Source organism: Microtus pennsylvanicus, chromosome 11 (genome assembly GCF_037038515.1).
Source record: "Microtus pennsylvanicus isolate mMicPen1 chromosome 11, mMicPen1.hap1, whole genome shotgun sequence".
Classification (NCBI taxonomy): domain Eukaryota; kingdom Metazoa; phylum Chordata; class Mammalia; order Rodentia; family Cricetidae; genus Microtus; species Microtus pennsylvanicus.
In genome coordinates this window covers 31,079,411-31,101,388 of record NC_134589.1, presented here as the reverse complement: position 1 = coordinate 31,101,388, position 21,978 = coordinate 31,079,411, and the positions used below count along the sequence as shown (strand labels likewise).

General features: G+C 40.1%; 3 protein-coding genes across 6 annotated transcripts in view; 1 reads left to right on the top strand and 2 right to left on the bottom strand.

Annotated features, from left to right (window-relative positions):
* Positions 1-12,730, bottom strand: part of Stxbp4 (syntaxin binding protein 4) — a 153,221-nt gene extending 140,491 nt beyond the window's left edge. The window contains exon 1 of the mRNA XM_075991116.1: positions 12,659-12,730. The gene's annotated coding sequence lies outside the window, so the exon portion shown is untranslated. The remainder of the gene's footprint in view (positions 1-12,658) is intronic.
* An 18-nt stretch (positions 12,731-12,748) lies between these two features.
* Cox11 (cytochrome c oxidase copper chaperone COX11) lies at positions 12,749-20,591 on the top strand. The gene is made up of 4 exons (XM_075991123.1): positions 12,749-13,178; positions 15,107-15,262; positions 16,853-16,978; positions 17,644-20,591. The coding sequence occupies exons 1-4, from the start codon at positions 12,816-12,818 to the stop codon at positions 17,824-17,826; spliced, it is 828 nt and encodes a 275-aa protein (XP_075847238.1). The 5' UTR covers positions 12,749-12,815; the 3' UTR covers positions 17,827-20,591.
* Tom1l1 (target of myb1 like 1 membrane trafficking protein) overlaps positions 19,451-21,978 on the bottom strand; it is a 41,992-nt gene continuing 39,464 nt past the window's right edge. The window contains exons 15-16 of one of the 4 annotated variants that reach the window (XM_075991120.1): positions 20,116-20,180; positions 19,451-19,586 (exon numbers count right to left, since the gene is read on the bottom strand). In XM_075991120.1, the coding sequence (XP_075847235.1) occupies positions 20,117-20,180 (64 nt within the window). In that variant the 3' untranslated portion in view covers positions 19,451-19,586; position 20,116. Of the gene's footprint in view, positions 19,634-20,056; positions 20,181-21,978 lie in introns of those variants that run through there. The other 3 variants (XM_075991121.1, XM_075991122.1, XR_012912311.1) reach the window with 3 other exon arrangements.

Sequence of the window (21,978 nt, the reverse complement as noted above, 5' to 3'; positions counted from 1 at the left end):
CTTTGATTAAGACTTGGTAATTTATAATCTCAACAATTTCTAAAATGAGATATTTTACTATATCAAATACACAAAAAAGTAAAATAGGTAGGTATAAAATAAGAAATGATAGTAAATAGTAACAGGATGAAATTACCAGGCATGTCATAAAGAAACTGATAAAAATTTCAACTACCCCCCCAATAATGTCTGTTATTCTAAATGTCACCAACATGATTAATTCCTAAATTTTTTGAAGTCTTAATGAAAATTGTATCTTAAAGAAGCCAGAGATTTTGTTTTAAAAATGCTGCTTATTTTGCCATTTTCTATGTTTTTTCTGTTCAATATCCACCCATCAGCACTAAAACTGCAAACACAGTTTTCTGTTTTTGGTTGTGGACATGTTATGTAAACACAAGCGGCTATATCCACTCATCTTTGAGATTTCTGTACTTCAGTGTGAAACAGAAACTCCTTTCCCACTCCAAGATAAATAAGTCAGTCCCACGTATTTTCTTTTGAGACTTTATGACTTCATTTAAAAGTCCTTGATAACCGCCATAAGATGGATGTAGAGGACATCCTGGCTTTTCTCCCTGGAAGATCATCCCCACATCTGACCACACTTACAAGCTGCTTACCATCTCTGATTTGAGATGCAACCTTCAGACTAATTCTTGTATTTGAATCAATTCTTGCCATTTTCATTTGATTTCTTTGATTAGACTATTTATTCATGCACTAAAATTAATTAATTACAATTAATAGGTTTTATAATATGTTTCTACATCTTATGAAACAATTCTCCCTTTGTATTTTATTTAGTCAACTTTTCCTAGTTGTTTGGGTTTTATATGTATATATTAATTTCAAATTTTCCTTAATTAAAAAAATGAAGCAACGGTATGTAAGAAAATTATATTATAAATGAGAAAGTATTAGTACCAATTTTTATGATCTTATTCTGATTCAAAGAACTTGATATATCTTTTGTGATATATTCTTTTGTGAATTCCTACAGGGTTCTAAAGTTATCTTCATATCAATCTTGTAAACTGAAAGTTAGTTTTTCAACATTTTTTTTCTTAAAACTTTTTTCAAAACCTATTTGGTGGGACAAGCACGAGTGTTGCGGAATATTAATTTGTGTTCCATTTGTTTATACCATGGAATATTTGTTTAATGATGCAAAGATGGGTTGCATTCTTTTATGTTGCATTTGTTTAACTCTGTGAAGCTGTGTTACTTTGCCTGTCTATAACACCTGATTCGTCTAATAAAGAGCTGAATGGACAATAGTGAGGCAGAAGAAAGAATAGGTGGGCTGGTAGGCAGAGAGAATAAATATAAGGTGAAATCTGGGAAAAGAAGAACAAAGAGAAAGAGAACAAGCAGAGGAGGATGATAGAGGCCAGCCATAGAACCAGTTACGGAGTAAAAAGACAGGAAGATATGCAGAAATGGAGAAAGGTAAAATCTGAGAGGCAAAAGATAGGATAATTTAAGAAAAGCTAGTAAGAAACAAGCCAAGCTAAGGCCAGGCATTCATAAGAAATAACAAGTCTTGTATGTAATTATTTGGGAGATGGGAAGCTGATACCCCAAGAGTAAAAACAACCAACAACACATAAGAACCTGAGTTCTATCCCCAGCACCCCTGTATAAGGCTGAGTACCCTTGGACTCCCCATGCTGGGGACTTGAGAAGGGAGGGCCACTGAGGCTTGCTGGCCAGCAAGTATAGCAAACTTACGACTTCCACTGTTAGTAAGAGATGCCTCAAAAATAAGGTGGAGAGTGACAGAGGACACCTGATTGCAACTCCCAGCCCTGCAACATGCCCATACACACACTTAAGTATGCTCGCTCACACGTGTACACTGAATACATACACTGGCACTCACACACCAACTACTTTGTAAATGATGAAAAGATTTAACTGTAGTATCTTCTAGGAAATAATTTCTCTCAGACTCCAAGCTCTGTAAACAATTAGATGTCTTAAATGAATAAAGTTACTAGCAAGCCAACACACAGCAACACAGTGTATACACGTGTGTGCGTGCATGTACATACACACACCCTTTTATCAAAAACTGCCCGTCTGCAACACGATGATTTATATACAAGTGCATCCTAACACCTCAGCACACACATGCACACAGACTCTCCTTACCATAAGCCATTGGACTTCTTTCTGTTGTCATTTCGAATATTAAAATAATATATCTCGAATACTCATAAGAGCTTTTACAAGCACAGTCTAATACCTACCCTTCCTTGACAGCATGCTGCTATATTCATTTCAAAGCATTTTACAAACTATGAGGTCAAGAAACCCCAATGTCTTTGTAACCATTTGCCCTCAGTAAAAAGATCACTAGAAGGAAAAGGAAGGACAAAGTGTGATACCCAGTCAAGAGGAGATTTGTTGGTTTAATAGCAAGACTCCAAAATCTAATAATGATGATAATAATAGTAACTCATAAGCCCCCTAAGAAAGCTTCTTTTCTGAGACTTCTGGCCATATAATAGGTCTCTGAAGATGCGTTTCACTATTCCAATCAAAACAGAGGGGACTGTTAGTTCACACTGAGTGGAAGAACTTATCTTGTATTGGTAGGGGAGTAGAAAGGTGCTCAATGAGGCTCTTCCTAAAGGAGGGGACTGCTCCTCTTTCCAAGGATATAAGAGTGAAATTTTACTGGGGCTGGGGTATTCACATGCTATATAAAGAAACTAGTTTCTGGGTAGAGCAGTAAGGAAATATAGGATACAACATGATTTGTTCACAAAAGATAATTAGTCATATTTATTTAGTCATATTTATTTAAAGAAAGGAGGTTTATAAAACTCTCTTTGAAATAAAAATTTAACGCATAAGTGATTGTGCACAATAGAAGAGAGTATCAGTGGGCACGGCTACATCCCTGTGATACTAGCACAGGGAGGTTGGGGAAAGAGGAGGCTCATGAGTCTCATGAGTCTTGACACAGGGAGACCCTGTCTCAAGAAAGTAACAAAAAAGAAAAAGAAAAAGAAAAAAAACCAAAACAGAAAAAGGGAAAAAGAGGAGGTTAGAAAGAAATGAGAGGGGAACACAAAACATTTTAAGGACAGGCTTTTGGGGAGCCATAAAGGAGGTAAACACAAACCCAGGGTTTTTATTAAAGTCAAGATATCTTTTTAAAAGATAGAGTATTTGTACTTATTCTTTGAGAATATCATACATGTACATAATGTGTTTTGATCATATTCAACCCATTTCTTTCTCCAATTCCTCCCACACCCATTTTACAATCTCATGTCTTCCTATTTTCTCTTTTCTAAAAAGTAACCCGTTGGATCCAATTAGTTTTGCCCATATGTGCACGGATATGGAGCCATAGGATAGCTTCTAAAGATGGGTATTGTAACACTTTATGGATAGTAAGAGCTGACTTAGCAAACATATAGAATATCTGCTCATGAATGCCATCATGAGTAGTTCACCTAGATGGCACTTCTTGGCCTGTGTGCAGATATTTTTGTCAACCGGATACAAGCTAGAGTTATAAGAGAAGGTAACCTCAATTGGGAAAATGCCTCCATAAGATTGAGCTGTAGGTAAGCCTGTAAGGCATTTTCTTAATTAGTGATTGATGGAGGAGGGCCCAGTCCATTGAAAGTGGTGCCATCCCTGCCCTGGTGGTCCTGGGTTCTATAAGAAAGAAGCCTGAGCAAGCCACGAGGAACAAGTCAGTAAGCAGCTCTCCTCCATGGCCTCTGCATCAGCTCCTGCCTCTAGGTTCCTGCCCTGTTTGAGTTCCTGTCCTCCAGTGATCAAAGTGATCCAGAACTGAAAGCCCAATAATCTCTTTCTTCCTCAACTTGCTTTGGTCACGGTGTTTCCTCACAGGAACAGTAACCCTGGCTAGGACGATGCAGAAGTGTACCGCAACTGAAAGAGTGCTTGCTGTCTCAGGTCTGAGCTCCACTTCTGCTGCCCAGCTAGCCCAGGCATCTGAGAAGCCACTAACTTATATGTGGAACAGCAAGCACATGCATGTTCTAATTTTACACTACAAGGACTCCTGTGCTTTTGGAGGGAGGACACGGATCGTGTTTCTGATATCCATGTCTCTTAAGATGATTGCAGGCAAGAAGCAGCCTGTGATCAGGTCATCTGTGTGGAACCCGAGTGGGAAAAGCATGCTAGTCTAGCCACCTCACTCTGCAGTCACTTCAAAAGGGAGTGAGGGCACAGTGATGCTGCCTACCCAGTAAAAAATAATATTTGAATATGTAGTGTAGCGAGCTGCGTAATGTCACACCTGATGGAGATGTATAATCAACTCCTGAGATGATGGCTAAGGCCTGACCTATGCTATGATCACGCAATGATCATCAGCTGCCTGCATATGCGTGGGCCTATGGGCAGTGCCCACCTGGCAATCCGGGATTGGCAGCCCATGCCTACTTAAGGGCTGGGAGAGGTTTGCCCGGTGAGAGAGGGGAAGGGAGAGAGAGAAAGTGAATAAAGTCCTGGAATAAACTGCAATGAGAAGAGCTCCGGTGTGTCGTGACATCCTTGCTGGATGAGGTGAGGCGTGACAATGTAGTTTTACAGATGATTTAGAAATGCCCAACACTGGATCTCATATTAGAAAAGAAATATCCCCTGTTGTGAAGTAAGACCTGCAGGTTCAGATCTTCCTTAAGAACAAAATGAGCCAGGAGGTACATGCCTTTAATCCCAGCACTCAGGAGGCAGAGAGGCTATCTCTGTGAGTTAGAGACCAGCCTGGTCTACAGAACGAGTTCCAGGACAGTCAGTGCTGTTATACAGCGAAACCCTGTCTCGAAAAACCAAAAAAAGAGCATCTTTAGAAACAGAGGTTGCAACCTGTTGTGTACCACACCACAGCAGAGATTCTTTAAAGTCATATCAACTATGTATAGATCACGGGTTAAGAACACTGGCTTGGCGGCCTTTGTTCAGGAAAACTACTCTCCCTCTTGTGTGTTCGTTTTTGCCCTCTCGGTTCCTCACTTGTCTCTTCTCTAAGTCTTAAAAAAAAAAAAAGGAAAAAAGGGTGGGGGTGATTAGGAATGCCTCCTTTCACTTTCCTTATCTGATCCTCTTTACATAATGTGAAATTTGCACGCGGCCAAGATGAAAAGATGAATGAAAGAGTTACTTCCCCATCTCCTTTACTCAGTATCCAAAGGCAATATTCACTAGTGCGTTTTTCTTTTCAGAATGCAAGCAGCTCAGGAATTGCTGCTCATTTTTCCTGGGGTGGACAGGTAAGAATCTGCCAAAAGCATATAGCCTAACCTTGTGGAAGATACTGGAAAATGCTTCAAAAAAAGGACTTTGGGCTTTGTGAAACATGAGCTCTGCACAGCAGTTTTCTGGAACAGCCCCAACTTCTTCCTGCTTGCTTTCATGTGTGTTCCTCCCCCAATAACTACGTTCATCCCATGTAGGTATGTACCAAATTCTTATCATTGGTGAGTGCACCAAGATTTCTGCTCTCTGTGGTGTGAGAAAAACAATAAACAGCTAAAATAAAATATGTTATGTTTCAGATACTGGAAGGTAATGTCAAGAAAAGGCAAATTTAGAATAGGGGACCAAGACTGTCAATAAGGGAGCCATGACCAGGGAGAGACATGAGACAAATGGTTCTTGAAGAGCAGCGCACAAGTGGGTATCCACAGAATATGGAGAAGTGCAGCTGGACCACGGTGAACGGAGGCAGGACAAGAGTACAGGGGTAGCGGGGCCTACACTACCTAACCTTGTGCACAAGGGTAAGGAGCTTGGGTTTTTGATTGATTTTAGTTCAAGGAATAACTTGACTATTCACTGGAGCCTGAGATCTTCCTTTTGCCTTTATTCTGTCTTTAACCATCTAAGCTTGGGCTCTCTGGTTCTGCATTTCCACTTGGTTTTGGGCCTTTGCCTTTAACGTTGCTTATTCCAATAGGTAGATTGTTCTTTAGCTCAAACAGAATGTCAGTCAGTGCATTTGAGATAAGATAGGTGTGTATTGTGTGTGTGTGTGTGTGTGTGTGTGTGTGTGTGTGTGTGTGTATACTCATTTCTAAAATGACCAGGACTGGCTATAACAAGGACCTAATATAAAATGAAAACACAAGGTTCCACATTAAATAACTATTAACATATTCAAGACAGAAACAAGCAGAGAATCAAGTCAAGTTCAAGAACTATTTAAATTAGAGGGACATTTCAGAGTAGTGTCCTGTAAGACTGGACAAGCCACATATTTAGAGGTGGCTTTACTATAATAAATGTTACTAGAATGAGGAGCATGTACAGTGCATAAATGAATATTTTCTATTCATCATATCTGTTACTTAGACAAGCTCATTAACACCCACTAAAGAGGACCAGTCTATCAAAAAGGCATAAAAGCAGCTGTCAGGAAATAAAGAAGGAAACTAAGAAATTCTGCGGCAACTTGATGGCATCGCTGTACACTAATGGGGATATAGTGATTATCTAGCCTGATTTCAACTAAATTACAACTCCTTTTTCTTACTATTTATATAAATATGTATTCCTTCATACTGTGAGCTCAATTATTGTAATAAATACTCCAAAATAAACAGCTGTTAATTCTATTAAAATAATTGCTAGGTATCACATTGCTGGATGAATCCAGGAATTTTATTAGGCAAACAAACTGCTGGGAAATACAGATCAATGGCTACATATTTAGGCTGAAGCTGCAATTACATTATGCTTTTAAAATACTGAAAAATATGAGCCAGGCATGAAGGTAAACATTTAAAATCCCAGCACTGGGTTTGGGAGGGGGTGTGTGACAGAGGCAGGTGGATCTCTGAGTTTAAAACTAGAGCTTCATCATCTTTAAATTTACAGAAAACAAACAACCAGGTTAGACAACAATATGTGACAGCAAAAGGTTTATAGGGCAATTTATTTTACCTTATCAGTGGAAAACTAGACATGACCCTAGCTAACTAGAAAGAGTTTACCAGGTTTAATTATTTTCTGCTGAAGAATGCCATTGGACATTAGGTGCCAAGTCTTTAGTGCCAGTACAGGCTTTACATTTTAAATGTGCGGCCGTACTTCTAGCTGCAGAACAGGGTTAGACTAGCCCGGAGGAGTTCACATTCCATCCATGGTGGAGCACTCCTCGGCATTAGTTACCACTGTGATTTATGCAACATCGTGAACACACTCAGACTCACCAAATTATAGCCTGGGGTTAAGCATTCATCCAAAGCTGTAGAGAAAAGCAAATACATTTCGGCAGTTTCTAATACTGCAGTATCCCTCTAGCCGCATATGCCAGTCTCGTATTATAAGATCCTTGACCTCAGGCCTCCACACGGTTTTCTAACTTCAATCTTATGTTTAATTCCAGTTTGTTCTAGTTCAGAAATCATTTTAAAATATGCTGTCTTCTAAATAGACAACTTAGCACATTAATGATTTTAATCAAGGCAGAAGAAACTTGTCCTGATATTGAAATGGAAATGGTTCATTTGTTGTTACTACTGTCCATTGCAAAACTGCTTTCTATACAGGGCACAGAAAAATACCAGGAAGCAAGGAGTCACAATCATTTTAAGCATAAGCTCCAGCTGACACTACCCAGCTGACTTTGCTTGTGCAAGTGATTTCAATGCTTTCAGTCTGTTTTTTTCCTTATCTACAGAATGGGAAGATTGACCTCAAAGGGGGCTGGGCTTGGGAGAGGGTAGGGGAAAGGACTATATTTTCAGAATCAAGCTTCTCCTTTGTGGCCTTCCTTCCTTCCTCCAGGTCTTCAAAACTGCCTGCCGCTAACTATAGTCACTTTGCTTTTGGCTTTGCCCTCTTTTCTTTTGTCCTGCTGAATGTTTAGATGGTGCCCAAAATGGAGCATATTCTTTGGGTTCATATACCAGGCAGAAGCAAGCTCACATGTCTATGGCCAAGTTCTCAGCTATGGTAATTTGCTCAGATACTGGGGGAAACAGGTAGTCTATATATTAAAAATAACAGTAGACTTACTTCTCGTGTTGGGCACACATACACAACTGTAACTATACATCCAAGTTGTCTGGGTCTGTTTGAGAAGGTCTAGGGATAATGACTACTTCCGGTTCCTGGTTTTATTTCTAAATATCACTCTCCACTATAGGAAACCAGGCCCTTGCAGTAACGGCTAATACCAAGGTTAGGGCAGGAAGAATGGAAGAGGAGCATGCCAACAGTACCATTCACCCTTAACTGGAACAGAATTCATGGGTCTGTGTTGATAAAAACACAGAATCAAAAATATGCAAAGGAGTTAACACTCTGCCTTGCAGATACTCCCAATAGCTTCTCCCCACAAAATACATTAATTGCATCTTAATGAGTATAAAATGATTTTATGACCCTTGCAATAAAGAAACTTGGCTGGGTATGGTGGTGTACATCCCTAATTGCAGTGCTGATGACTGACATAGAAGGACTGTTAGTTTGAGGCCAGCCTGGGATTCTCTGGGAGACTGTCTCAAAACAAAAATGTAAACAAACAAATCCTTGAAAATACATATACTGGCAGGTTTTGACTGTCAACTTGATACAAGGTAATTATCAGAGAGGAAGGTGCCTCAGTTGAGGAAAGGCCTCTATGAAATCCAGCTGTAAGAAATTTTCTCAATTAGGATCAATGTGGAAGGGCCCAGTCATTGTGGGTGGTGCCATTCCTGGGCTGGTGATCCTGGGTGCTTTATGAAAGCAGGCTGAGCAAGTCTGGAAGCAAGCCAGTAAGCAGCATCCCTCCATGTCCTTAGAATCAGCTCCTGCCTCTGAGATCCTGCCCTGTTTGAGTTCTTGTTCTGACTTTCTTCAATGATGAATAGCAATGTTGAAGTATAGGTCAAATAAACCCTTTCCTCCCCAACTTGCCTTTTTGGTCATGACATTTGATCACAGAACTAGAAACCATAACTGAGACATTACATTTAGTAAAGAGGTAAATACCTCACAGTCATGAATCAAGTTGAATTTATGTGATCCCTAAAGAAATTCAATGAGACAAGCACCTCACTTCTGTGGTTTCTATCAGAGGCTCATAAACCATGAGAAAGCACCGCACACAAAAATCAGACACATACTGAGGACACTATAGCTATTAACTAGCTGCTACTATTTAAAAAAAAAATCAAGGCCGTATGGAAAGGCTAAAGAACTATTTCAGACTGGTGAAAACTAAAGAGGCAGGACAGCTAAAAACAAGGGACCATCCTGGATTGGAGTGTAGACAAAAGCTGGAAATAACTGGGACAAGTGGTGTCTTAGAGTTTCTATTGCTGTAAAGAGACACCATGACGACAAGTCTCATAAAGAAAACCAACTCATTGGGTGGCTTACAGTTTCAGAGGTTTAGTCCATTATCTTCATGGTGGGGCATGGCAGCATGCAGGCAGATATGGTGCTGGAAAAGGAGCCACATACTGATCCCACAGGCAGCAGGAAGTGAGCTAAACTAGGCGTAATTTGAGCATAAGAGACCTCAAAGCCTACACCCCAGTAACACACTTCCTCCAACAAGGCCACACTGCCCCTCCCTATGATCTTATCGGAGCCAATTAAATCCAAACTACCATAAGTGGTACTAACTTAAGCTGAATCCACAAATACCATGGTATGAAGTTATGAAGGTACATGTTCCTTAAAATCATGTTGAAGCCCTAGCCCCAGTGCAGCTCTATCCAGACTACTCTATTACTAAGGTTAAATGAGATTATAATGGAGAACAAGTGATCGATCAGATGCAGTTAGTGTGTCTACAAGAAAGACATCACAGCCGGGTGGCGGTGGCATATACCTTTAATCCCAGCACTCGGGAGGAAGAGTCAGGAAATGTCTGAGAATTCAAGGATAGCCTGGTCTAGAGTGAGTTCCAGGACAGGCTCAAAAGCAACAGAGAAACCAAGTCTCAAATCCCCCAACACCCCCTCAAAAAAAGACATCACAAAGCTTGCTGCCTTCTCCCAGGCATGCCAGTCCACAAGTGTACTACAGGCGAGGGAGGACCCTCATGAGAAATCCATTAGCCAGTACCTTGCTCTTGGTTTCCCAGTCTCCAGAAACATAATACATTGTTGAGTAACCTAGTCTGCAGTGTTTTGTTATGGTGGCCCAAGGTGATAGCACAGTAATATTGAATTGATGCTAAATACCTGCTTAGGATGGCTGTGCTGTGTCCTTGTAATCAATACTTCTGTAAGTATTAAGTTTACAGTTCCAGAATACCATATGCCTGCTCTCTTCTCAGATGGTACAGAGATCTTTAAGGTTAGGGAAACTAGGTGAAGGAAAAGTGGGAAATTTATTACGTCTGCAAAGATTATGTAACTTTTAAAATTATTTCAAAGTAGAATTGGAGATTGAAAAGTTTTAATTATCATCCAGAAACATTTTTATAAACATGAACTGTCATTTTCTATTATCGTATTGGGATTGGACTGATGTCTATTTTATTAAAAGAGAAATCTAGAAAGACTTACATCACTTTACTGCAATCATAATGGCTGTACCTCAGATAGTCACGTTCAGTTAATAAATAAAAACATTCATGATTACAACTCTATTAATGACATATTTATACAGCTGCTTTGAATAATCTGGATGGAAAAATACCTGGAGACAGGGTGGGGGGAAAGGAGGAGGGGAAAGGCTGAAGGAAATACACTGTTAGCTTCAAGCACATTAAAGTTAGCATAGGATTTTTTAAAAGAAATTACAAGCATATTGTCTGTCTCTGTGTGTGTGTGTGTGTGTGTGTGTGTGTGTGTGTGTGTGTGTGTGTGTGTCTGTGTGCACCATGTATGTGAAGTGCCTGAAGGGCTAGAAATACTGGAACTGGGGCCAAAGCTCTGAGTCCCCCAGTGAATCCTGGGAACTGAACCCAGGTCCTCTGCAAAACAGTAAAGGCTTTTAACCTCCAAGCCGTATCTCCAGGCTCCTAGTAAGGAGTCTACACTGTAGACAATTAAGAGGTCTTCTCCTAAAAAATCTGACAGTCTGGTGTAAGCTTCACGGTGCATACACAGGGAAAGGATGATCAAACACTGCCATAAGGAAATGAAAGCAAACTTCTAGAGTAAGAGAGGTGTCACTTGTGTGGCCATGTACCAGAGTGCTGCAGTAGACAAGGAGTTAGATTTTATCGACACTACAATTTCGCAGCTCTGTGGCCACTAACCAGTTACTGATCCAAGGCCTCCATCTCCTCAGCTACTACAGTTGCCTCACGTCTGCTTCCACCCTTGCCCCTTTCACTCTCATCATGGGACTAACAGCTTTTTCTTCCTTCAGTGTGAATAAAACCAGATCAAGTTTCCCCACTGTTCCTAACACTAAGCTTCTCTTAAAGTGGTTTCAATAGCTTAATCGGGTCTTTGTGTACCCGCGGGGACCCAATTTCCTTCCACTGTCAGCTTCGCTCAGTCTGCAAGGTTCACACTGACCTTGGTTGTTGTTGTTGTTGCTGTTGTTTTGTATCTTATCCAATCCACCCCTGCCTCTGGACTTGTGGGTGACCCAAGACTGTTTTGTGGGTAGCTCTTTTTCACGGTTCAGGAGTAGGCTCAAATGTCACCTCTAGGATGACCTTATTTTACCTTTTACAGAGAGACATCATGCCCCCAGCTATTTTGATACCGACCCTGTTAGCTGAAATCCCCTTATTTACAGGTTTATTTTCCTAGTCCTACAGTAGACAGGGCAATCAATAACAAAAGTGTGTGTGTGCCTGACTTATTTGGATGAAGCCCCAGTCAACTAAGAAGTGCGAGGGATAAATGTTGACTGACCTACAGTTCTTTAGGCCTTCAGGTTTCTAACGCACGAAGGGGGTTTAATCAGACCCACTCTTGCCATTAGATACTAGACCTAACTTTATAAAGATCTTCCTATGCCTGCAGCAGTGGGAAAATCACTTCATCTGCTTATCCTCATGCACCACTGTGATTTCCACTCACGAAATAAGGTCAGCAGGTTATGGAGAAGTTAAAATAAAATAAAAGAGATGTAAGGACAAGGCCCCAGTAAATTCATCAATGCTTAACATCAGAATCTGCTCTTAGCTGCTATTTACTAGTGGTCCTTGTTTGTCCTATCAGCGAACTGAAGACGGCTATTGCATATTTCCCGGGGGTCTTTGCCTGCCCGATTCACATTCTTATTCCTTCAGTCCCCCCTATAAAAGGCCCTCATATCTTGGTCCTTCTGTTCTGAACCGCAGTTTGCAAGCGGTTCTCTGCCTTGATGTTCTTATGGGGTGAATAGCAAAGGAGTATCAGCGCCGTGAAAGGCGTCTGCAAATGAGCTGAGAAGATGCAGAAGTCGAGAGTATTGGAGAGGGATGCAGTTTGCACAGTAAGTGTTCCTGAAAGAAGGAAGTTTGTCTGACCTCAGGTCAGAGGTAGTTAGTGAACTCCAAGCCGGAGCCCCGCGCGAGAGAGCTGCCGCTGGGCGCCGCTGGGTCGAGACAAAGGCTGGTGGAGTTTGGGAAGATGGGTGTGTTACAGTACAAACCCCAGTGAGGAACTTGCATGTAGAGGGCCAGATGCATTTACCACAAAGTAAACTAGAGAAGTATTAGAGGGAAACAAACTGCAAGGTACAGCCACCTAGGAAGAAAACGCGAACTTACCCTCTTCTGGCCACCCGGCCTCCGTAGCCCGGCTACTACCTGAGGAATCTGGTCGTCAAGGCAGCGGCGGGGCTCAACCCGGCTACCGCGAGACTAGAGAGGTCTCGCGAGTTCTCGCCTAGCGGCCGTGACAGGCAGGCGTGCTTTCCGGGGGGTTATGGGAGGATTTTGGTGTCCGGGATGGAGGTCGGTGGCTCTGTGTGGCCGGTGCTGGAGCCAGCCCGGGTGGGCGGGCTGGACTGTGGCGAGTTCGGAGCCGGTTCTTAGGCCCTGCTGGAAGGGGCTCGGAGGTGCCGGGCGGGGCCTGAGGCTGCTCGGGACATGGGAGCGTCCGAGCGGGGTCCGCCGTCTCGCTGCGCAGCCGCCCCGGCGGTTGAGGAGCAGCAACCCGTACCAGCGCGCGCAGGAGGACGAGTGGCGGCGGCGGAACAAGACGGTGCTCACCTACGTGGCCGCGGCCGCCGTGGGCATGCTGGGGGCCTCCTATGCCGCCGTGCCCCTCTATCGGCTCTACTGCCAGGTAGGGAGGGACGAGGTGCATGATGGAGCCCTGCGGCGCCATCGTCCCTGCTGGGCCAATGCAGGCGGAGGCCACAGTTCTCCAGTTGATGCGACTTCAGATCGGGTCAGACATGCACCGGGGAAGACCAGTTCCGGGAGAGATGGAGCTGGTGCCACGCCTCAGAAGGAATGAGCCTTAGCACAGGGACAGGGTACTCCTGGCACTTCGTGAGTAGAGAGGTTAGACAGGCTGTTAGTTACCTGCAAGTTCACGGGACACCCCCCCCCCCAAATAAAAAGATTTTCCAGCATGCCAGTAGTACTGAGACCGACAGAAATGAAGTAGTTAACACTCCTGAGTGTCTGTTCACATGCTTTTGTCAGGTTAGGCGAGGTTAACATTAGGTCTTAAAAAAAAGTAGCCTTAAAATCAAGTTCCATGTTTAACCCTAGTATGTCCTTGAGAATGCCCTGCTACTGTGAAATCAACAAGTTTTAGAACAAGAAATAAAGTAAGTATAGGATGCCATGGAATGCAATGGTCCCTTTTTATGAGCCAATTAAAATGAAACCCAGCGATACTATGATTGCCTCAGCTAGTAGTAGATCTGGGCTTGAGCCCAGGATGTCATTTTAATGACTGTTTGTCTAGTTTAGTTTAAGCACTGAACTTGAGAAACTTTAATCACATATGTCCTAAGAATATATAAGGAATTGATATTGAAGGAGAACACTTAAATTTCTTTTTATTCAACTGACTTAAATTCTTTAGGAAAAATAGTTTGTCTTAAAACTCAGTCTCTTAAACAAAATTATATATATACTTGTTAAATAAAGTCAAATACTTGTCCTGCAGTTCATCTCTTAGTTTTAAAGTGGAATTTGACAATGTTGAGAGAAATTGCTGAAGCTAAGTAACTTGTGTAACAAGCAAAAGAAAGATAGTAAAATATTAATACAGTAGTTTTTTAGAGTCTTCCATTAGCCTCAAATTTGACCTTTTGTTTTTCTAGTATAGGCATGGTAAATTATCTGGGAATCAGAATTTTGATTATCTTAAGAATAAGAATATCTTGGAAGTAGCATTGTCCCCACATCTGATAAAATGATAGTAATGAGCCCGGGTCCTCTGGAAGAGCAGTCAGTGCTGGAGAGATGGCTCAGCGGTTAAGAGCACTGACTGCTCTTCCAGAGGACCCGGGTTCAATTCCCAGCACCCACATGGCAGCTTACAACTGTCTGAAGATCCAGTTGCAGGGGATCTGACACCTTCACACCAGAGCACATAAAATAAAGTTAAATAAACCATAAAAAATACTTTAAAAAAGAATTCCTGGTTCTTTATGGCAGTTGACTGGGAAACCAAAAATAAAAAGCTTAAAAAAAGGTCAGGTACTCATTAACTGTCAATGAAGTATAAAAGATCTCTGTGTTTGCAGAGAATTACAGGTAAGTGTCAGATAATCATTGCTCCACCCACACGGGGAAACATTTATGATGCCCTGGGCAAACAGAATATACAAATGAAACTCTGAACTGATTTCAGCTCTGAAACCTGTGGTGCAGAGACATGGACAGTTTTGTGTTTTAACTGAAATGACTGGGTGTGGGTAAACTGGTTTTCGTAAGTGAAAAATTGTTTATGTAAACTAGACTAACAGTGAAGGGAACTGTTTAATGAAAGGGTACATGTCAAAAGTCTTGCTTTCCACTCAGTAATAATAGCTTGTCTTCAAAATCTGCTTTTCAAAGTGACTCCTTGCTAGAAACAAATAGGACTCACTTTACCAAATACAGACAAACCGTTGACACAGAGGAAAAGATCAGGGGTAGTATACAGTTTGGCTCAAAGTAGAGCATTTGGTTGTTTTTCAAATTTTACTTTTTTCCAGGAGATACATGGAGATCTAAACACTGTTGCTTAACGTATCCAGTGTCTTGTTCTAGACTACTGGACTTGGAGGATCTGCAGTGGCCGGGCACTCATCTGACCAGATTGAAAACATGGTGCCCGTTAAGGATCGAATCATTAAGGTCACCTTCAATGCCGACGTGCATGCCAGTCTCCAGTGGAACTTCAGACCTCAGCAAACAGAGATATATGTGAGTGACGAGTAGGTGCATCTGTTAACCCATCTGTGCTAAAGTGTTACACCATCTAAGCATCTCAGAATGCTTAGATGTACACCTCATGAGAAGATAGAGTTGATAATATTCATGGGATCTAATTAACAGAGTGGAATTACTCAAGGAATATGTTAGTGTTTTGAAACATTTACTTTTTCATATTCCCTACATTTAAATGGAATTATGGCATTTGGGGTTTCTGTGATAGTCCCACCGTATACCCCAAGCCAGCCTCAGACTCATGACCCTCCTTCCTCAATTTAGCCTTGCTTGCTGTTATTCTTGATTTCTCAGTGCATTAACCTTTGCTTAAATAAGGGTTTTATTACATCAGTTTTACTCTGGTTGTAAACTTATTGTAATCTATTTAATGTTAGTTTAACATTGGTATCCCTTAAAAATATTCAACCATGCCATTAAGATCTAAATGAATTAGAGGTATAGACGGTGCTGGCTATATTTTAACTTTTAATCAATTGAAACAATGTCATGTGTTTATAATCATGTGATTAAAAGTTGACTAAATCCTAATGTTGAGTATATATCATGTTATATAGCTTCCTGACTTTTACTATGATATAGGTGATAATAGAAAAAATGTGGAGAATCATTAGTCGTAGTAAGTAATTGACTGACATATTAGAAGCATTTCTGTCCATCAAAATAAAAATATAATTTTGAGAAGAAGAGAAAGTACTGAGGTATGAACCAAGGGTTCTATATGTGCTGGGGAAGCACTCTACCATTGAGCTAAACATATAGACTAATGTTTTCTCAGACTCATGACCCTTTAATGAAAACATTTTAAAGATGTGAAGTAATTATTTCAGTAGTAACAACAGTCTAGCATCATTGTATCCAAAATCCTTTTGAATTGTTAATAATTATAATCCTGAAAGGATTTGAGGTAAATGCTTTTTAACTATAGATTACTCTCAAAAGCCTTAATTTCAAATGTTATTTTAACAAACCCTTATAAAACAAAGTGCTTCCCCAGTTTAGTGAACATCACTTAATTTTCTTTAAGGAGTTTGTAGGTTATGATTTTGGATACTGGTTCAAATTGCATGGCGATAATTAGGATGATGGCAAATTGGTACATCATAGAATGTCTTATGGAAATTTTTTACAGCCTTTTTGCTTTTATTTCTCAAAGTATTAGCTCCTTTTAGTTTAACAAATAGTGTTCAGTCATTTTTACACTGGTTATAAATGTAAGTTATTCAGAATTGTGCTAAGTTTAATATTGGCACCCTTTAAAAAAATTGGCAATCATGACATGCAGGTTTAACTGTTATAAAGTAGCTGGGCTTGAGCTGTGGTTTGCCTGACTTCTTGGACACATTGTAAGTAATTTATAGAAGATTCAGACAGCCAGCTGGGACATTTATAACTGATCTTTTATTGGTATGAGCAAATACGCAATCTGAAACTAAGATAGGTTTGTGGCAATGTTAATAGTACATTGAGATAGGAGTATGGTCCAATGAATAAAAAAATAGTATGATTCTTAATTTAGCGGGGGGAAAGAATAGCATCAAATATAACGTGTGTTTGTTGAAACAGGTGGTACCAGGAGAGACTGCACTGGCATTTTATAAAGCTAAGAATCCCACTGACAAACCAGTAATTGGAATTTCTACATATAATGTTGTACCATTTGAAGCTGGACAGTATTTCAATAAAATACAGGTAAACTGAATGTAAACTTTATGATAAAAGTATGTGAAACTGCTTATTATAAATTAAATGCTTTTAATTTCTAAAAGTTCACTTTCTGGCTGGATATTGTGGCTCATGCCTATAATCCTAGTACTCAATAGACTGTGATGGGAGCATTGTCATGAGTAGAGTCCAGCCTGGATATGGGTATGTAATGGATTCTAAGCCAAGCTGGCCTGCAGTGTGAGACTGCAGAAAAAGGACAAAAAAAAAAAAAAGCCTAGATCAGTACTTAGTTCTTCTAAACATAAAGCCATTTTTGTGTCTTCATGCTTGCACCATCTAGATGGAGGGGGAAACCAAATTTATGTTTGTTCCTTTTGTTTATTTGTTTTGAGACAGGGTCTATGTATCCTGACTGTCCTGGAGCTCTGTAGACCAGGCTGACTCAAACTCACAGACACCCACCTGCCTCTGCCTTCCAAATGGTGGAATCAAAGGGCTGTACTACTATACCTGGCTACTGTATTCTAAGATTAGAATTAAATTGCTTCTTAATCCTTAAAGCAAAACTCAGTCTGTGCAGAAAAGATGCTGTTATCCTATGGTGGTGCTTAAGGGCAGGGAATGAATATTGCTGTGTTTAAGTAATACAGAGGAACCTTATTAACCAAATATCTTTCTGTAATTTGTAGTGCTTCTGCTTTGAAGAGCAAAGGCTTAACCCACAAGAAGAAGTAGACATGCCAGTGTTTTTCTATATTGACCCTGAATTTGCAGAAGATCCAAGAATGGTGAATGTCGATCTCATCACTCTTTCTTACACCTTTTTTGAAGCAAAGGAAGGGCACAAGTTGCCAGTTCCAGGCTATAATTGAAGTAGATTCCAAGGCCTGCTTCAGATTTGTGATTTTTGGAAAATCATGTATTGTGCTTTCTCAGAAGAGAAATATTCTACACTAATGTATATTGAAACCTTGTATTTTAAATGATTCTATTTCTTTCTTCTCAACTTCATTTATCTCATTTAAGACTGAGAGAATGGGTTCAAGACTCAATCTGTGATAAAAAGATGCTGCTATCTCTGACGGTACTTAGGGGCAGGAAATGAGCATTGCTCTGTGTGCAGTAATAGAAAAGGTATGATATTTATCGAGACATGAAGAATATTGACTGTTGGATGTACCACATGGGTGACTGTTGAAAACTGCACAAAAGGTCAGGGATTTTAATCAGTGGGTTAAATTGTTTGCTTTATAGGCCTTGACAACTTGTTCTGGTTGCTGGAACCAGCCTTAAATGAGTGAGTGGAGTAGCTGACACCTGTAATCCCAGTCCTGACAGTGAGGCGGGAGGTGGAGCCTGGAGAATCTCCTCGCCTTTATATGCATGCTATGGCACACGTAACTGCTTTAGTGGTTCAGCTTAATTCTGTAGTGTTAGGACCTTCACACTTTTACCAATGTATCTGAAAACTCTGAAAAAGAAACTATACTCAAGTGGTTTTAGTTCATAGACCTTATCACCAAGCAAGGTGGCTGCTACTTCTCTGCAGTATAAAGTGACACAATTTAAAATTGTTCATTTATTTTTGAGTATGTGGGAAAGGTGAGTGACACATATGTACTGGTCAGCAGACACACTGTGGGAGACAGTTTTCTCAAGGTTGTCAGACAAGGCAACAAATGCCTTACCTGCTGAGCTGTCTTTGGCTGAACTGACAGTTTTAAAAACTTAAAGAAGAGGAAGAGGAATCACTCGGTCTGACAGCTCACTTCAAGTTTGTAATCTTCATTCAACCGTGGCTTTTCCTGTTAAGATTGTGGGCTTATTTATTCAGAGTATTGAATAGACAATGACTTGGATATGATGATAAAGTGATCTTACAGAAGAATTACACCTGCTAGTCTGTGCTGGCATTTATTGTCATAATTCCAAATTCATTAATGGATGAAGTAAGGAAGAAATTGTGAAGACTTATTGACATAAATGCTCTTTGAGGTAAAAAACAATACAACTCTGACAAATTAATAGTAATTTAATTTTAAGTGAATGATGCACAATTTTGTTTTCCAGTATTTGTTTCAAAATGTAAATTATAATAAAAGGCAAGAATGTTTAACATTACAAAGGCCACCTGATGCAGTGACCTGCTCAGGCACTTGAAATATAAGTGAACAAATCATCAAGTTTAAACCAAAATGTTATTTATATATAAATGCAAACTGACTTCTACATTCAAATTCAGTTAAATGAAGGCACTCATTTTCTTCTTCACTTCCTGCCCCATCTGTTCACAATATTTTGTAGTAGGACGATCTTCAAGTACCCTTATATAGTTCTGTGGTGATTTCTATTGGTAGGAATGCCTGCGCAGCAGAAGAGTCTTCAACTTAAACAGTTGACCTAGTACCAGAAAGTTTTCCTTCTGCTGAAGTTGTAGTTGTTATAGTCAGCTTCTCCTGAAATCCTGAGCCATTGTCAGGAGTAGCAGCGTTAGCTGGGAAATGTTAACTATTCTGTTGAGAAGTGGTCCACTGGATTTCCCTGTTGGCAGGACTTGTCTTTCAGGCCTCCGTGGAGCAGGGACTGCTTTATCGAGCTGGTCCTTTGTGCTGCTAATTAGTGGAGCATACTCCTGAAATAAAGGGAAGACATTGGCCCTTCTCTGAATTTCCTGAGAGACTGGAAAGCCATACAGTTAAGCAGAGGAAAGGTTGGAATAGACGTTTCCATGGTTGGAGATAGAAAGGAGTAAAGAGTGAGCAGGTCAGTGGAGCCCAGGCATTCAGTGGTGTGTAAATAGGATACCTGGTGCCGGAGCAGTATTGATGGTCCAGCTAACAGGTATGGACTGCACACTGACGCCATAGAGTTGTATTAAAAAGACAACGTTTACTGATCATCTTTTTTTTTTGTTAGCATTAATATTTATATACCCCAAACAAGCTTCTGTATTTCCATGCCTCATTTCTAGATGATAAGATAATGGAGAGTGTATGTCATTAATGAGCACTGGTCAGTGTTAAATAATTCAGAGGAACTTGGTACTGTGCTGAAATGGGTGTCAGACTCGAATGGTGCTTATAGAGTTTAATACCAATATGCTAATTCCACTGAATTATATGGAATCTATGTTGCGTAAGCTGGTGGGTTTTTTTGTTTACCTTAGCAGTCACTGTGATTTTGAGCTTCTTTGTGGTGGTAAGCGTCAATTTCTTCATAAACAGCTCTGAAACAAAGCCACCAAGGTAGAAGAATTACACTTCAATTACAAAATACTGTATTAGCACCACCAAAACAGAAAGTACAGGCTTCTGGGGTGGGGTGTCGCATCATATGTGAATAAAAAGATCTTTATCCTATACCTCATTCTAACATAAAAACATTCTAATGTTAGAGTTCTTTCCCATGCCTATTCAAGGCCAATTTATTCTTTCTTTTGATTTAAAGGAAAACTGGTTCGTATTTGGGCAGTTTGATTTTTTTTTACTTTAAAACAAATCTAGTTTTAAAATAATTTAAAAATATTAAGTCTGCTTTATTTAACATTGTATTATAGTCTAGACTTGGGAGAAACCTTTAACTTGTGTTGGTCATTTCTGTACCATTAATAAATTATAATTTTTAATAATTTCCCTAAGTTTATATGTAATTTTATAGCTCAAAAATTATCTGTACCCAAAGGTGGCATTCATATATAGAATATAGCAAAACACAGCTGGGAGAAATCTCCCAAAATAACACTAAAACAAACCAAAGTGATCAGCTTCATCAATTTTACCATGTTTCTAAAACTTTTAGACTTACTTTCCATAAAGTAATCTTACCTTTTACCTCTTTAAGCCACTGATCTCATTATCTCTCAGGAAGAAACTTTATGTATTGTTTCCCATTTTTATATGGGAACTTAATATGTCCTTTCTCAATCCCTCCAGTTTATTTTCATGTGCATTGCCCATTACTTCCACGATCCTGTCTGCCTGTCTTCTCAGACACCTCTTCAGCAAATGCCTTCTTTTCCAAATCTTCAACTTCTCTAGGTCCTAACCCTCCACCTTTCATGCCAGTGCAGTCTCTCATCACATAGCTCCTAGAACCTCCCTCAATAGTCCTCTAGTTCCCAAGCCATGCCCATCTCTTTACATTTATCTTGTAAGATATTTGTATGTATTTTCACTCTTAATTTTTGACATTGAAATGTGGCTTCTGTCCCCAATTCACTAAAATAGCTTTAATAAAACCTATGTGCATGTAGCTGAATCCAACATCTAGTTTTCGGTTCCTGACCAGGTTGTACTGTGTATAATATGTTCATCATAGCTGTGCGCAGGTTAAACTTCCACACCCAGCACTAGATTGCCGATTACTTTCTTCATTGTCTGTGTTGGCATTTCCAATTCATTGACTGTGCTAAATCTGCTTTCTACTGTGTGTGTTTTTTGTTTTTGTTGTTATTTTGTAGACTTGACAAAAATTAGCAGTGCTGCCTCCTATGGTTACCTCTAGCCTTCATTTACAGTAGTTCATATACACTAGTTACTATATCCCTTCATTGACATATTTGCCGGCCAGCTTAATTTTTTCTCCACATTATGTTTCATGTTTATAAGAGCAGAGAGCTTGTCTTGCTCAAAATTAGATATTACTCACGCCCTATTATATACATGAAATGTTGAAGGCGATGTGTATACTGAAGATACATAGATATCCTCCGAAAGAAAATTTTGGCCTGGGATTCCTGGCCAATCAGTGATGTGAAAACTCTAGAACTAAGAATTTCTGCTTTTCCTTAGAAGTTCCTGGATTTCATGAGACCTTCAGTAGAACTGAGGCTCTGAGTCTCCAGAAAGCAAGAAACAAGGTGGTAAAGAGTTCCAGGGTTTCTCTCCTCCAGCTTCCCTGCTGACCATCTCACCTCTGGTACCTAGGACACAATATACTTACTTAAAGCAGTTAGTTAATCTGAATATGCTCAGGAACCTGACATATTTGGACATGAAATTTAACTACGTAAGTACATGTGTTCA

Coding starts and splice junctions, on each gene's coding strand:
- Cox11 (XM_075991123.1), top strand. CDS start 12,816: ATGGGAGGATTTTGGTGTCCGGGATGGAGGTCGGTGGCTCTGTGTGGC. Junction 13,179..15,106: donor TCTATCGGCTCTACTGCCAG/GTAGGGAGGGAC, acceptor GTCTTGTTCTAG/ACTACTGGACTTGGAGGATC. Junction 15,263..16,852: donor CTCAGCAAACAGAGATATAT/GTGAGTGACGAG, acceptor TTGTTGAAACAG/GTGGTACCAGGAGAGACTGC.